The 17,348-nt window shown below is 39.8% G+C and overlaps 1 protein-coding gene across 4 annotated transcripts in view; it reads right to left on the bottom strand.

Moving 5' to 3' along the window:
* uacab (uveal autoantigen with coiled-coil domains and ankyrin repeats b) overlaps positions 1 to 17,348 on the bottom strand; it is a 59,638-nt gene that overhangs the window by 11,962 nt on the left and 30,328 nt on the right. For 3 of the 4 annotated variants that reach the window (XM_054770995.1, XM_054770999.1, XM_054770998.1), the window contains exons 3-12: positions 15,179 to 15,267; positions 13,201 to 13,265; positions 9,400 to 9,457; positions 8,197 to 8,267; positions 7,814 to 7,920; positions 4,906 to 5,087; positions 4,589 to 4,626; positions 4,018 to 4,074; positions 1,612 to 1,719; positions 884 to 916 (exon numbers count right to left, since the gene is read on the bottom strand). In XM_054770995.1, the coding sequence (XP_054626970.1) occupies positions 884 to 916; positions 1,612 to 1,719; positions 4,018 to 4,074; positions 4,589 to 4,626; positions 4,906 to 5,087; positions 7,814 to 7,920; positions 8,197 to 8,267; positions 9,400 to 9,457; positions 13,201 to 13,265; positions 15,179 to 15,267 (808 nt within the window). The remainder of the gene's footprint in view (positions 1 to 883; positions 917 to 1,611; positions 1,720 to 4,017; positions 4,075 to 4,588; positions 4,627 to 4,905; positions 5,088 to 7,813; positions 7,921 to 8,196; positions 8,268 to 9,399; positions 9,458 to 13,200; positions 13,266 to 15,178; positions 15,268 to 17,348) is intronic. The other variant, XM_054770996.1, reaches the window with a different exon arrangement.

Here is a 17,348-nt window from a genome sequence, read left to right as displayed (position 1 = left end):
TTTGCTCTCTTGGCGTGCGCTGGCACCTTTGGGGACGGAGCTCTGGGTTGGGAGCGTGCCTGAGAGCGGCAAGGCATGCAGGCATGTTCAGCGGTCAAAATGCTGATGTGATAATGTATTTATTTTTTTAAATATTTTCACGATTGTAGCCGAGAGCTCGGTGTATGTACTGTATCTGATTTAAGCAAATTGGCTCATCGACACAGCTGCTCGAAGGGAACGTTTGATGGGGTTTGTTACTGTAATGCACATGTCAGGTTTTCATCCAGCTGGCTGTGACATTGATATCATGTCTGCTATCTTTTATTCACCAGCAGTAGCCCGGATGGCTCGAATGTGCCATTGGTCCAAAGAAGGACCCTTAGCTGCCCTGCAAGGTGCCTGGTGCAAAAAACGAAGTATAAAAGAGTGTCAGCCAGCATCTTCTGTGATATAAAAGAGTGCGCAGTATTGTTCAAGAAAGTGTCTTTTAGGTTATTCCAGTTATATTAAAAATCAACAGGTTCTTCTGATCGCTAATAGATGAGTAAATTATCTCAGATCCTTACCAATAGCAGCAAACCATAAAGAGGGAAAGCAGCTTTAAAGTCGAGCCTTCAGTGTTGTGTACAATATCAAACATCCTGAACAGTGCCTGCACTATACTGTATATAAAAAAGCATAATTAAGGAACTTACAACCCCAATCTATGCCTTTCTAACTACTTAATGGCTTTCCCACCTGAAATTTAGGACAATATCACACATGAACCTACCTGCTTGAAAGGGTACCAATACGATGTTCTTTAGTTTCACAAACCTAATCTATTTAAATGTCTTTCTGGCATGACATTGTCAACACATCAAATACTTTCAATAACCTGCAGGTCATTTGTGTTTCATACCTCCTTGTGAGTGTCTTCTATGGTTTTCTTTTCCTGCAAATAGAAAAAAAGAATTTTGCAAGTGAGGGACATTTCAGCAGAACCTGGAACATTTGTATCTCAGTTCCGTCCTACGCAACCACCGTGTACAGGTGGTCCTCGGCTTACAGCGTTTTCGTCGTGACGAATGTGCTTCCATAAATGAATAAAAAAATATAATTTTCGTCTGTAAACACGAGACCTACTCGAGAGCTAGTTACAGCGTGCGCTGGCGTAAGAATACAAGCCACGCGCAGCGCAAGAATGCAGTGTACAACTGGGGCTGGGCCTGCACAGCCACGCTGAAAAAGAACAACATCGCTTATGAGTTCCCCTTTTGGACGTCATGATGTCTCCCAAGCAGCAGTGTGCCAAAGAAAAGGAAAGCAAACATGAACATCGTAAAAAGCTGAGCATGAGGAGTCACGGCCACCAATACTGGCCACTCTTTTGGCCCCAGCCGCTTGACTGTCGTGACCATTTTTAAGGACAAAGATTATTGAATGCTAATGAATGCTAGAGGGGTCATGTATTCTGTGCGCTGTTACAAGGAGCTCTAGGAAGAGAAGAGGAGCGGACAGAACTCGTTCGTAATCCGAGGACCTCCTGTATATGCTATTCAGGTTTCTGTATTAGTATCTGTAGGTAAATTAGAGTGCCTCACATGCATTCAACAATTACAGTAAATAAAAATGCTGTCTACAAGTTACCTGTGTAAGCTGTTGTTGTAGCACGTTGACCTTATCTAGCAGTGCCCTCTGCTCTAGGTGGTATTTCCTGAGACTTTCCTGCAGGGACTCGTTCTGCCTCTCCAAGTCCTAAAACACAAAACCAAATCAAATATCTCATACCAGAGGGTTATAGACAAATGACTACAACTTCAAGATAACAATTCACTCATTCACCACTCAATCGATTAATACAGAGGTGTTCAAATTGCGGCCCAGGGGCCATTTGCTGCCCGCGGCTGTTTTTTTCACTGGCCCATAGCACATTCTAAAAATACAATTTAAGTTTAAGAAAACAAACAAAACCCAGCAAAAATGCAAAAAAAACAGCACTAATTTTACAAGAATAAAGTCAAAATGTTGAGAGAGAAAAGTTGTAATCTAACAAGAACATTTTATTTTACAAAAATAACCTCCTAATAAGGCATGGTCCGATCAATCGGCCACCAATTAGCACCGACTGATTTCCGTTAAAAACGTGACTGATTTCCGTTAAAAACGTGATCGGCATCTGCCGATAAGTGCCTTTCAGAGCTGTTCACAAAAAACGATCGCCGTTCTGTGCAGACATGACAATTCATGTCACGACAACAAACATGACACGAATACGCACGTGTGCTGTGTCACGTAGGGTTGCCAACACCCGTATTGCCGACAAGGGATGCACTTGTCCCGTATTGCCGCGAGAATCAACACTGGTCTGTAAAACCACAATGGCTTCAGTTTGACAGCTTGACACAGGCTACGCCAATCCATGCCAGTGTGTTTGATCACTCATTCATCAAACCTACTGCTGTGCCACTTTTCTTGCATGTTTGTTTACACGCTTTGCTTAGCTGTCACTGGCGGCAGCTAGCTAGCCAGCTAGCTAGAGTTATCCACCTAACTTCTGGTCTTCGGACTCCAAAGGTGACTTTTTACCACAGTCACATTTTGTTTTTAAAACAAGCAAGCAATGCGGTTAGTTGGGAGCACGTGCTCGAGTGGATATCACATTCACGTGTCACTGAACAATTTTGCTCTCTTGTCGTCATGATACTAACAATGTCTTGTGCTCCAAACACTATTTGTGTGTGGTTGTTGAATGAACATAAACACATAGTGTGTCCAGCCTTATGATGGTGATACTATCACAGGGGTCTCCTATCTTGCCAGCTGATTTTAAGTAGCTCACCAAAGGCTCACAGAATATTTGCTTCAACTCCCAGTAGTTTTTTTATTATAACTGTTGAATTCATACTTTATGCCTTTATATAATGACAAATGAGCACAAAACAGCATAAAAACAATGGCTCCACTGTTTGAGTGGAGATGTGCTTGGTAAATAAAGTAGCGTACAATTGAAATGTTGCCAGTCATAAATAAAACAACAATAGTTGACAGCTCTAATAGTGACGAAAGTTGGACACCCCTGCAACCTGGACACTCAATTCATTCTCTTTTAAGTTCAGCAGGACACATTTCTATTTAATGAAGACATTTATTTATATTATTTTATTCTGTTCATTTTGTTATCTTGAACTAAAAAAATCCTTATTGAACAATTTATTTCCAGTGTATTCATATTAGTCCAAAACACGCATCAAATTAAATTCAGGTTTGTGTCAAAAATCATTTCACACAAATAAAGGCAAAAAAAAAAAACAACTATCAGCCCAAAAGTTTAGTTTTTAATAATTACTTATTTGCCAGAGGCCTTTGGAATTGTCTAACGGCACCCCCTGGCCAATAGCACTCAACATGAATAAACTGAACAATATACAATTAATCCATGTGATCGGTATCGGCCGATCTCACTCATGGATGATCGGTATCGGAATCAGCAGCATAAAGCCCTGATCGGAGCATCCCTAGTTGTAATATTATTACGAAAAATAGCATCATTTTAGGAGCATAAAGTTAATATATAAAAGAAAAAAGACAATTATTTTAAAGTCCTAAAATCAGGTCTTATAAGATCATAATAATAGCAGAAACAAAACAAAATAAAGTTTTAATTTTTGGAAAATTAGGTTGGGAAAAAAGTTATAATAATATGGGAATTAAGTCAAACGATTGTGAGAATAAAGCCATAGTCTTAGGGAAAAAAATGTACACAGATTATTTTAGAAGAAAAGAAAGAGGAAAAAAAGGGAAAAAAGAGCAAACATGGGGGAAAAAAAGACAACAGACTGAAGCTAATACTAATAATAGGCTTTTCCACCTATATCACAACGCTGAGATGCAGTTTTTTCTTGAAATATATAACTTCTTAGCATAGCTTTACAAAATATCAACGTGGCCAAGTCGCATCCTTTCATTCTGTGGAGCTCGCTGGAAAACGTTTGGACGCCCCTGCGCTAACACAACTACGTGAACGCGTGTCTTCTGAGAAGAGCTTATGCTTACATGTATGATGTGATCCCTTCTGTTAGACTCCACGGAGTCTGAGCGCTCCACCGACTGCTGAGGACAAAACAATCACCTGTAAAAGCTACTAAATGCAGCAAAAATGAACTCTCCATTCTCACAGACAAGTTCAAGGAAAAATGCACTTTTTTATTTTGCCTATCATTTACAATCCTTATGTGAGACATGAACACACGTCTTTCTCTTTTCTGTGCGTTCTGAAGATATAAAAACAGATGAAAAGCAGCAGCTAAAAATGTATTTTTCAGAAGGCTTTATTGGCGGAATAGTTGCGTCCCATTACGTGTATTCTTAGCTGCCTATTTTTAGCTGTGTTTATATCTTTAGAACGCACAGAAAAGAGAAAGACATGAGTGGTCTCACATAGGCATTACGGATGAATAATGCTGTGCAAAAAGGTCTGCAGTGTTGCAGTGTTTGATGTAGAAGTAATGGGTCGTAATATAAAAGGATGTAACAATGCATGGGATGAAAGTAAAAAGAAAATAGATGTCTTATTACACTGGTAGCCAAAATATGATGGAAATATACTTGAATTTCGCATTGTTACCTGTCGCTTCCACTGTTCTATTTTTGCTGCCTCTTTATCTGTGAAAAGAAACCTCAGTTCAGTATCAATTATTTTTAAAATGAATCAAAAAATGCCACCCACAGTAAACGTGTGTGATTGCTATTATGAGCAGACAAGAACATAACATAAAGCACAATATGTCCATAAAAAAGACAATCCAACTCTGCATGACAATGAAATCAGCACTACTGTTCTTTTTCAAAGCTGTTAAATTCATGTATCGTAACGTTGACATACTAACAACATCAGACAAGTCACACACGTACGGTAGTCTCTGACAGAAATGGCATTCTCACCTCTGCTGGCTTTGTCCAGGCAGATTTTCATCAACGCCACAAGCTCCTGGTTCTTGCTGAGGCGAGCGTAGTGGTAGGCATCGTGGCCCAAGCTGTCCACTTCCTTCACGTCGGCGCCATTCTTTAACAGCACTTCCACTGCGTCCTTGCAACCGTACTCGCAACCCAGGATGAGTGCTGTTCTAAGGTTGGGAAGAAAAGAGAGTGACGCAATGTTAACAACTACTTTACAAAATACTTAGCACACAGAGACATGAGGGCCTTCATGCCCTCCATACTGTCTGCATTAAAAACAACCTCCACTGAAAGTCGACCAATCCTGCTCATTTCAGGGGCTTTTCAAATAACATTGGATCCCAGGGGGCGCTGTTGTAAGTTTCTTTTAATAAAATGCTCCATAAATCTCAAATTGTGAACAAGGTAATTCTGCATTCTTCTCCTCGTAGCCAAAACTGAGCCTGAACTATAAATAAGATTAGTAGTAAAAATTGATTTTTATTTTTTTTGCAGGGTCAGATTCCAAATTTCCCACCCTTTCAGGTCCCTAGGGGACATCTTTATAAGCAATGCATTGTAATCAGACAATATAAACATGCATTTTCTAATTTCAAGGTTTAATTTTGTTGAAAAATAGTCCAATTTGTCATATTTACTGTTTAGAATGAGATTGGGCAATTTTCACATTGTTTGTGATAGTACTAGAAAAACCCCCAGTGACTTCCATTATAAGCACCGTTTTTCACCCTATCGGAATTAGACAATATAAACATGCATTTTCTCATTTCAGGGTTTTATTTTGTTTAAAATTAGGCCAATTTGTCAGATTTACGGTTTAGAATAAGAATGGGCAATTTGCACATTGTCGGTGATCGGTGTTTCCTACCGGACTCCGCTCGGGGGCGGGGCTTAATGACTAGCCTAGCATTGTCAGTAGTTGCTTTTATAAAAAAAAAATAAAATAAAATAAAAAAAAGAGTATAGTTCTCTGATTATTCCCTAATATAGTAGACCACCAAGAATAAATGCAAGTATGAGAAACAATGAGGTGTATGCATGTTCTGTGTGCGCGTGCATGTGCACGTCTGCGTATGTGTGTACTGTGTTGTAAAATTATTTGGAAGTGTGTGTGTGAAAGTATGCTACTACAGACGTATTGTATGTCGTAGACATAAATCAGCTCCAACTCCCTGCCCCCTCGCCACTGGTCAGAGCTGCATAGAGACACGCCCCCTTCAACCGGCTACCTACTAATGGTTATCAGCAAACGGCAGCGGTGTCACGAGACACTCAGTTCACAGGACGAGATGATACACAAGATTGGGTTTACAAGAACAAGACGAGACGATATTTCAAAATTACTTTTAAGAGAAGTACAATGAAAAAATATGCCAATGTACTGCAATCTCTTCATTTAATTTCTACTATGTTTCAGACGTCCCTGTTAATGGCCGTTAATTAGTTCCAGACCCGACCGCAATAAGTGAATTTCCGCAAAGTAGGGTTCAATATTAATATATGGAATATTTTCGTAGTCATGGCATAGAAAACCTGTTTATGATCTTCTAAATACGTTTTTCTAACATTATAGCCCTCAAGCCATGAAATAAGACCCCTATAGTCACCTTTACATTTGGATTACCCAATATAGTACATAGACTCACATGTTAGCGGTTCCTTGTTGTTTTTTTCTGGACAACGTACTTCCAGCGTACTTCCGCCAGTGGTGGCTTTAAATGGCTTTACACTCATATTACCCAATATAGTAGAGTAAACAAGTCATTTAAGATGTAAATAAAACTCCTGCTCGAGCAGTGTCACAGTAAATGTCTTCCCTAGGGAACCTTAGTGACGAGTCTAGTGCTGGTCTCACCCAACACCTAGCGGCCAATGTAGAATACGATACTCGATTCACAATCACAATGCTTCTTCTGTCTTGTACTTGTATTTTAGTTCATTTAGCCATTTTTATGCTTGTAAATGCTTAATTTAGGCCAAGAATAAGTACAATTTGTTTAAATATGCATTTTTTTACGACAAAAATAACAGGCCAGATTCAATTCCAAATTAGTTTTTGAAAAAATGCAATAAAGAGAGGGAGCGATAACCGAACCATGATTTTTAGAGGGACGACTGCACACTGGCCTGCACTGTGTGTATGCTAGCGGCCCCGCCTCCGCCCACCAAGTCAAAGAGGTTGTATGACTGACAAAAGGGCTCACTCCGGTCATGCTGTTGTTCTATTGAACAAAAAGTGCCAAGGTGCTGAAACCACGGCACAGAGTGAACTGTCTTCCAACCTGTTTGGAGGCAAGAAACGAGGAAAACAGACACTCATGCTCATGGCAATATATTGAGGCTGCCAAAATTATCCAGTTCATTTTCATTGATTGTGTCATTAATTTATATATTTATTATGTCCCAGGTCTAGTGCCCACGAGGCTTTTTTTTTTTTCCTGAACAAGACATCTTGTCACATTTTAACCTCGTGAGATCTTGTGGCAACCCTAGCAAACTGTAAAGAAGAATTTGATATTGAATATAATCAAACTGTGATTTGGTTGCGAAACAGCTGGTCGTAAGGCGAGGTAGGTCTTTAGCTCCCTCAAAACCAAAAATAGTCCCATTCCTGCCTTACTGGTTTAGATCCACAATTCTTATCATCCAAAAAACACTCTCAAGCTGCCAAATTCAAGAAAAAGTGACTAGCGGTCGTCGCTGGGCAAAGTTGTAATGTGAACATTTTACTGCACATCAGGCTAAGCAGTTGCAAATGTGGGATAGGACCCTGTTGAAGTTATTACTCATCTCTTCATTTGAGTGCTAAATTAAAAGCCCTTGACCGTTCGTTATGTCGCGATAGACATGATGTATATCATCTGTACGGTACATCCATGTGGGCAACTCCTACTTTTTTTGTTTGTCCCGGACAGAGATATCAGCCCCTCGCTCAACAAGAAGCTGACAGATGCGTGGATGGCACATTTGGGTTGCCAGCACCAATGGAGTCCTGCCATCCTAAAGAGCAAAAGACAAGGGTCACCCATGTGCAGTCAACAACTGTGATGTAACAGTTTTCTGTTCAATAAGTGTCCACAACAATACAGGCTACTCTTTTGTGAATGCTACCTTCAGATGTACAATTTAGCAAGTCTTTTTGCTCGTCAGACAAAAAACTGCTTTTGACTGCTAGACAAACCATTTTCCTTCCAACGTCCAACAACTCTGCAAGTGGCAAATGGCCAAACACACTGAAGACACACTGTGCCAAATGAAGTGGAAGTTAGCGCTTACAAAATCACTGGCATTGACTGCAGCGCCGCTGTCGCAGAGAAGTTTCACGCTGGATGAGCAGCCTGCCATGACTGTGGAGAGAACAAAAAGTCAGATCATTCGACTCCATTTACCACAACAACAAAAACAATTGACATGGAATTCCGTTTGCATCAACCAAAGAGTTCAACATAAATCCAATCTTCGAGGTCGCCATGACTAGGCCTGCCACAATAATGAATAAACCGCGCGAAAAATAAAAATGAACTCAATAATTTTGCCGGCCTTGATATATTGACATGTGCATGTGTGTTTGTTTTCCTCCTCTCTCTCTTCCAAACAGGCTGGATGACAAAAGGGTTCACTCTTTGCATCTGTCCCAACACCTGGGTGCGTTGTTCTATAGCTGAATGGACAAAGCGAGTGAATCTTCCTGTCAGTCATTCGGTCTCTTTGTCCCAGTGAGGAGAGCCACGCTATGCGCCGGCGAGTGTGCACGACTTGCTAGCTGTGTGTATCGTGTGCTACACGATCGAATGCTTTCTTTGTGCCTGTTGTGTATAAAACACAATCTGATGTCAATTTCAGGGTCGTCTTTTTGTGACATGAAAAGGTTTGTGGCAAAGACAATTAAGTCTTGGGGGTGTCGCAAGATCTCGTGTCACAAGATCTCGCGAGGTTAAAATATGGCAAGCTCTCATTCAAAACAATTAGTGGGTACGAGGTCTGGCATGATAATAAATAAATGAATCACACAATAAATGAAAATGAACAGGATAATTTTGCTGGCCTCAGAATATTGCCATGTGCATGTGTGTCTGTTTTCCTAGTCTCTCGCCTCCAAACAGGCAGGAAGTGGTTTCACCCTGTGCATTGGTTTCAGCACCTTGGTGCGTTTGTTCCATAGAACAACGGCAAGAACAGAGTGACCCTTTTGTCAGTCATACAGTCTCTTTGTTGTTTGTTTACAAGTGAGCTCAGGGGAAGTTACGACAGGCCGTTAAAGTCACAGTCAAGAGAAAAAAGGAGCACTTGATTTGCTCACCTACACAGTATGGGTAATATCACCTCATTGGAGCCTTTTTTTTTAATTACCAGTTATCAGAACTATTTTTAATGTTGTCAGATTTATGGGTAACATAATTTCCTTATATCGGCCCGATAATTCACCCCTAATTAGCAGTCATCTGGAGGAGAATCGGATATGATCCTGCAAACACTTACCAGCATCATGGAGAGCTGTCCTTCCTTGGAGGTCCACGTTGCCAACCGGACAGTTGTGCTGTTGAAAGTGAAACACAAGCTCACTCGCGGTGATAACAGATAAAACTGCACCAATATTATTATGTATTTTTCTATATCTTGCCAAAAGGGTGGCAAATAGCATGGCAACCATTCCCACTGAGCAGTGTTTTTGATTGATTCGGATGGTGTACTGTCACAAGAGTCCCAACAAGATCAGCAGGTGGCAGTAATGCATCAAGAAAAGCTAACAGGAACATTGTAAGAACACATAAAACTTTTTTTTTAAATATCTAAATCATTAGTGAGGATGATGGATTTTGCTGGACAGTGAGTGAGTGATGGACTAAAATAGTTTATTTAGTAAACAGTTTTTGAAACCTTCATCCACCCAAATAAGGTTTTGCATGTTATTAGAAACCTCACTTTGCTGACTGTATTCTCCAAATGTGATAAATGTGTCATAACTTGGACTGTCAAAAATAGCACGTTAACACCGGGAACAAATTTGCCTACGTTATTTAGCGTCATTTAAACCATACGCATCATGGCAAGCCGTTACGACGACAGACAGAGGCACAAGGTAGCGTCCTCACAAAGTCACACAGAGTCTGACGCTCTTTTTGGAACTTTATTCTGACCTGAACACATCAACAGCCATGCAATTCCAATTCCAACATCCTGGGAATGACACTTCCACATTGTCACTAGATGACCGTGAGATGCATTCATGGACACTCCGAAAACGACAATAATGTCTCTATTAAATAAACAAAAAGACAAAGAAAAACAATAGGTGGACATTCTTATTACTCAGGTAACGTTAAGTAGAGTAGAATTAGCAAAATATAGACTCAAAACGTGCGAATTCACCTTAAATGACGTGGCCTCATGGCTCATAATAACACAGTTAAAGTGTGATTCAATAGCTCTGCTACTATTCAGCTAAAAAACTAGGGTTATGTAAATAGATTTTCAGACGTGTGCGGTCTTACCTTGATTTGTAATTTATCTTTCTTTCGGTAAAACACGGTAAAAATGGGCATATTTTAGACATAGTCGCAAAAGGTGAGTAATCATGATTAATTAATTTGAAAACAGTGATTAAATATTTTAGAGATGCACGATATATATATTTTTTTCAAACCGATACCTTTCTGCTTCTCAAGACCCATTTGGTACCGATAACTGATAACGTTTTTATATCTACTTTTTAAAATTTAGATTGAACTGTAGTTTGTGAACACCTGGAGGTAAGAAGGACTGGAACAAATTAGGATTTGACCAACTGTACCTGTTGATTTGTCCTAATCAAATATCATGACATTACTACTACCATATCACTACTATCAGGAGAACCAGAGTATAGAGCGGAGGGAGCCACCTGCTGTGGCCCAGCAAGGTGCACTGTATTCGGGCACACGCTCCGAGCAGCCGGTGTGACCCCATGGAGGTCTCTGGCAAACCTTTTGCATATTTCAAATGCTGCGGCGCTGACGTTTCAGGTGGCTGATAAGCTTTTTTGTGTGGTCGATGTTTTTTTCCCCCCTCATGGCGGAGCATTTGTTACAACTAGCACGTGAAATGTCTTCCTCGTAAAGTAAATGATTGTTTACAAGTGAGCTTAGGGGACGTTACGACAGAGACCGAAAAAAGTTGTAATCTAATGCGTAAAAGTTGTAATTTTACAAGAATAACGCTGTAATATTAAGAGGACTAATAATGTCATTTTAGTCATTTTATCAGTTCAGGTCCAGGTCAGTCCGGGTACCCATAAAAAAATTGAATCATTTAACAGCCCGAGTAATAACCCAAAAGGGGAAATACAGTGCATTCTACGTTAGAAATAAAGTTGGAGTTGCATTAACAAACGGATACGATATGACATACTTTACAAGCCTTGTAATTATTAAGCGTGTTCTAGTTTTGTAGTTGCAGCACAAAATGAGGCACCAGAAGGTATTTTTTGTTGGTTGACAGTGAAAATGAGGAAGCAAGCGTGTGAAATAAGGCCAAGTGGGGTTATGACCGTATGCCTGATGCATCTCAGTGGACATACTGTTCCACCGTGGTGATGAGGGCCTGCAGGTCTGTAGATCTAATTTTGCTGGGTAAGTATGACAGAGAGTGCCCCACACATACTATAAAAACACACTTCTCTGTAGCAACAAGGGCCAAAAATGAGCATCGTGCTCAAATGACTGTGTGAGGAGGGGGATCATTAAGAGCATCTGGGGGAGGGGGGATATCCTACACGACAAGGGTTGGTACAGATGAGGTTAGACTGTTGGTGCTTGGGGCTGCTATGTCTGGAGTGATGACTGCACCCAGAATGGAGGGAAGGTTTGCAGGGGTGTAAGGCTTGTCAACACTGTTGAAAATCCACCGCCACAGCCCTGAGCTCCATTAGATCACTGCCACATTAGAAATGGGGGTTAAGGGGGTATGGGGCTACAGTTGTACAAGGGAACAATACTGCTGCCTCCTTGTAAACACACTAATGCTTCAGTGCAGCCAGCCAAGAGGAGGCACCGGCCACAGCTGCAGTGCAAGGGATATTTCACAGTCAATCAGAGATAAATTATGCAAATAAAACATGGGGAATTGGGTTGCATTAGTTTGCAGAAAAAGCTACAATATTAGGAGAATACAGTCAAAATATTATGGGAATAAAGTCGTAACATTACGAAAAAATAATGTAGAAGAAGAAAGTTGAAATAGTTGGAAAATATAATAAAAAAAACAGCACAAATGGAAATAAACAGCTGTAATTTTACGAGAATAAAGACTAAATATTAAGAGAAAAAAAGTCATTCGAACGAGAAAAAAAGTGACACACAAACACAGCATAATGAGGAAATATAATTTTCGTCAATTTCGTAGCATTGAGTTCAAATATTAAAGAAAAAATATATACAGTATTTTTGTAGAAACAAAAAACAAAATAAAGTTAAAGTCATTATTGGAAAATTTAGTTTGGGGAAAAGTTAAAATATGGAATAAGTCAAAATGTGGGAATAAAAATAATAAATAATATTATATTAAAATTTACAAGAAGAAAGTTGAAAATAACTTTTTTTTTAAAAGCAGAAATGGAAAAATCAGCAGTAATTATACAAGAATAAAGTCAAAATATTAAGAAAAAAAAGTTGTAATCTTATGCGTAAAAGTTAAATTTTACGAGAATAATGCTGTAATATTATGAGGAAAAATAATGTAATTTTCGTAGCATAAAGTTGAAATATTAAAGAATAAATGTGTTACTTTTTAAAGTTGTAATATGATAAACAAAATAAGATTGTAATTTTTGAAAAACTAGGTTGGAGAAAAAGTGATATTATTATGGGATTAAAGTCATAATTCACAAAAGAAAAATTTAAATTTAAAAAGAAAGTTGAAATATTTGGAAAACTATAAAAAAAATAAAAAGCACAAAAATGCGGGGAAAATGACCAACGTTTGGACACCCCTGGTCTAGGGTCTAGGGTCTAACTGTTAATCAAAGCAACAAGTTTCAGATTAATGGAGTAAGAAAATAATCATGAGTTGCAGCCCCAGTATTGATTAACTAGTAAGTAGCTCTCTGACTGAGCATAATCATTTCATTGGCTTCCTATTGGATTGTTTTATTGTAATATGCTTCTGGTGTCTGTACGGCTAGCAAAGGACAATCAATCAAAGAAAGGACTAAAATAAAAGATTTGCCACACAGTGTAATACATTCCACCAAATGACTGCACTGTAGGTCCATAAGGGAAAACAGGCAGGACAAATCGACTTTACCTGGAGGAGTTTTTGCACACACAGCGAATGCCCATTTCTTGCAGCCAGATGGAGAGCATTTTTACCTACAAGTATTAGATTAGATATTAGATCAGGAAGAGAAAGTCAGACCGCAGTCGGGAATCGTTGGAAAAAGAAATGGCGGAAATATTTGTCCAAACATTCCTTCTGTCAGCACATCTTGATTCGTAATGCATAGATAATTGAAGTCATTGCAAAGAATAAAATGCTATGATATATTTTGCCTTTACCAGCCGGCAATACAATGATAAAAATAAAATCATATTTTCTATGGGGGTGAGTTCGTAGTGGCCCTTTTAGCAGGGAAAAGCTCGCACTCATTCTTTTGTTCTACCAGCTGTGAATAAATGCAAAGTCTCAAGTGATGTTTACAATTTCATATTAGAAGGAGTCCATACGAGCAATTGCAATGCTAGCCCTGGAGAGAACAATCAGCCCACCAGCCAAGATCTAGCCAGGCCTACGTGATCTCTAAAGTGGAACTGAGTTCCTCTTCCTCATAAGCCTGCTGTGGAGGCGGTCCCAATGATCAGGTGTGTGTGTGTGTGTGTGTGTGCGGGAGAGATTAATTACAAAGAACAGGGTGCCTTTTGTTCCACATGAAAGGTCTTGTGAATGTGTTATCTCTATGTTTTAACGTTTATGTAAATTTAAAGCAAAGAAGCATTAAAGTGAAATAGGCTTTTTATCAGTTCAAAAGTTTAAGACCACGGCCTTTAAAAGGCAAAATGCCTCAAAAAATCAAAAATGTGGATTGAATGCTTTCTCTCTTTGTATGCAGTGAGATTGTTGAGCTGTATAAGCAAGGCCTCTCGCGGCGCACCATTGTTGCTGAGGTTGGACGCAGTAAGACAGTCCTTTGAAACTTCTTCAAACATCCGGAGGGTTATGGAACAAAAAAGTCAAGTGGTAGGCTCAAAAAAATGTCACCGGCCCTGAGCTGAGGGATCCCATTGGCTGTCTGTCAAGACACAAGTTACTGGTACCGAGTGCAGTCCAATAACCATCAGCCAGAGAAGGCTTTTAAGAAGACAAAATGTCTTCACAGGCCTCGTATCCTTCAACGTCACAAAACTGGCCATTTGGAATTTGCAGGAGAGCACCAAACATGGGACATTGAAAGGTGGAAGAAAGTTTTATTCTCTGATGGGAAAAATGTAAACTTGACAGTCCTGATGGCTTTCAACATTACTGGCACGACGAGGAGATCCCACCTGAGATGTTTTCCACACGCCACAGTGGAGGGCGCGCCATTGTGATGCTTCAATGGAACAATGGAGCTTCAAGTTGTGCAGGGGCGTCAAACAGCAGCTGGCTGAGTGGAGATGTTGCAGGGGGCATCCCTCATGGCTGAAGGCCCTCGTCTGTGTGGCAATGATTGGCTTTTTCATTTCACAATGCTCGCCTGACAAAGGACTTCTTCCAGAGGGATAAGCTCATTCTTTTGGACCATCCTGCGTGTTCCCCTGATCCACTAATCCAATGGACAACATTAGGGATGAATGGCGAAGGAACCACTACAAAAATGGACATCAGTTCCAGTGGATGGCCTCCGTGAAGCCATCCTCACCACCTGGAGCAACATTCCCACTAGCCTCCTGGAAACACCGACATCAAGCATGCCCAAACCCATTTTTAAGCTGATTAACAAGAATGGCGCAGCTATTCATTACTCACTCTTTTTTTCAACATTTTATTTCTATTTTTGGGGGGTTTTGAGCTATGGTCTTAAACTTTTAATCAGCTGATGAACAGCCTATTTCACTTTAATGCTTGTTTGCTTCCTCAAAAATGTTTTCGTCTCACTCCCATTTCTTCGTTTTGCATTTTGAAGCCCTACTGAGAACCTCCTCCAAAATGTACATTCTTGACATTTTCCAACTGGTTCTAAAATTCTGATCCGGAGTGTATTAATGCTTGACTTGAGGCAACAAGGTGTCACCAAGCAGGCGCTTACCTGTGGCATCTGTCGCTGTGACGTCAGCACTGTGTGAGAGTATGAGATTGAGACAGTCTAAGTGTCCTCGTGTTGCAGCCAAATGGAACCTTTGAGAGACAGGAAGAATGATCTGGTATGAAACAACGGCAACAAGGAAGGCCACTCAAGTGCGGTTACTACATTTCTTTTGAAATGATCAACAGTCTTACATGTTTTTCATCACAACGTTGGACTTTAAACATTTGCGACTGGCTGCCAGTCTGCCAAACGCTTGTGAGTAACTGAGCTCAGTCCGTAACACATCAAGTTACATGAACTGTTTATACACTACCCCCAAGGTATCTGCCAAGGCGACAGCGTGGCTGTCACCTCAACACCAACGTGGGTATTAAAAGCAGTGTTGATGGCCCAGAGAGACTAGTTCTTAAGGGAGCACTGGACAAACCTGACCTCACCTCACAGGGGTAAACAGCTCACAGGAAACAGAAACAAGTCATGTGATGTGATGTAAATAGATGTGGCTGTAGACGGCATATTTAGTCATCATTGCATCACATACAGTAAATGTCATTTGGATATCTTTTCGATTGGCAGTCTACAGGATATGGTGGCTACTTTAACTCATTCAATGCCAAAGACGTATTTATACGTTCTTATAAAACCGAACGCCCAATCCCAACAACATATTTACACATCTTTTATGTTTTTTTGCCCGAGAGCCAAAAAGAGGTGATGATACGACTCCCCACTAATGCACTTCGCTTCAGAGCAATTTTCAGGCATAAAAACGGCCACAAGGTGTTATATTTGTGAAAACAAATAAACTTTCTTTTCTGATGAAAGACAGGAGTCTTTCTTTTGAAAGAATCTTTCTTTTGGTAGGTTTCATGTATTATATAGCCATAGAACACAATATTCCGAGTGCCTTGAAAGATCTTCTAAAGATTGTCTAAAATGGCACTGAAGGGGTTGTCTTTTGAAAAATAGCTGTGATTGAATGAGTTGAAAACCTTTTTTTCCCCTCTCAGGAAAAGACCAAAGCAGAACTAGCGTGAGAAATGTGAAATGTGTCGAGTAATCAAAAGGGCTGTGATGTTGCTCCCCTGTGCAAAGAAAGCAATGGCATAAAAAAAAAAAAATGCAGCATGACAAAAAATAAAATAATAAAATAGAATGATGCGAACAGTGTTTCCTCTACCATTACTGCCTTCATTCAGTTCATTTCATTTGCTTTTATTTTCTATACAGCGGGTACAGGGTACAATTCCTACAAAACAAGTATATACTTTGTCCTTTATTAAGAAACCTAAAATAACTTGATGTTCTTAATCCTGTTGACTAGAGATGCACAACGTCTTTTTTCCCAAAACCAATACCGATAACTTTCTGCTTCTCAAGACCGATTAAATACCAATAACTTTTTCATATCTACTTTTTAAATTTATATTTAAGTGTAGTTTGTGCACACCTGGAGGTAAGAAGGACTGGAACAAATTAGGATTTGACCAACTGTACCTGTTGATTTGTCCTAATCAAATATCATGACATTACTACTACCACATCACTACTATCAGGAGAACCAAGGTGCACTGTATTCGGGCACACGTTCTGAGCAGCCAGTTTATTTATTTTTATTTGTCCTTTATTTAACAAGGAGAACCTCACTGAGATTAAAAATCTCTTTTTCAAGAGGCCAAGAGGCAGCACAATTTGCAAGTTACATTAGACATTCATACACACATAATAAAAAATAAAACAATAAAAATACAAGGTAATAAAATTAATCAGGCAAAGCATTTACAGCATGATGATTTTTCAGCCAGTGTTGATACCACGGAGGTGTCTGGCAAACCTTTTGCACTTTTCAAAACGCCGCGGCGCTGGCGTTTCAGGTGGCTGACAAGGTTTTTTTGTGTGCTCGATGGGTTTTTTTCCCCCCTATGGTGGAACATTTAAAGTGAATGCTTGTTTAAAAGTGAGGTCAGGGGAGGTTACGGCAGGTCATTCACGTCACGGTCAGGAGAAAAAAGGAGTGCTTGATTTGCTTACCAGCACAGTACAGGTAATCTGGATTCATTGGCGCATTTTTTTTTTAAATTATCATTATCTGAGCTATTTTTAATGTTAACGGATTCATCGGTATGATGTCATACTTCCATCATATGTAGAAATGATGGCGCACCCCTAC

The sequence above is a fragment of the Dunckerocampus dactyliophorus genome, chromosome 3 (genome assembly GCF_027744805.1).
Source record: "Dunckerocampus dactyliophorus isolate RoL2022-P2 chromosome 3, RoL_Ddac_1.1, whole genome shotgun sequence".
In the NCBI taxonomy this organism is placed as follows: domain Eukaryota; kingdom Metazoa; phylum Chordata; class Actinopteri; order Syngnathiformes; family Syngnathidae; genus Dunckerocampus; species Dunckerocampus dactyliophorus.
Note: the sequence above shows the minus strand (reverse complement) of the source record. Positions and strands in the feature narration are given on the sequence as shown.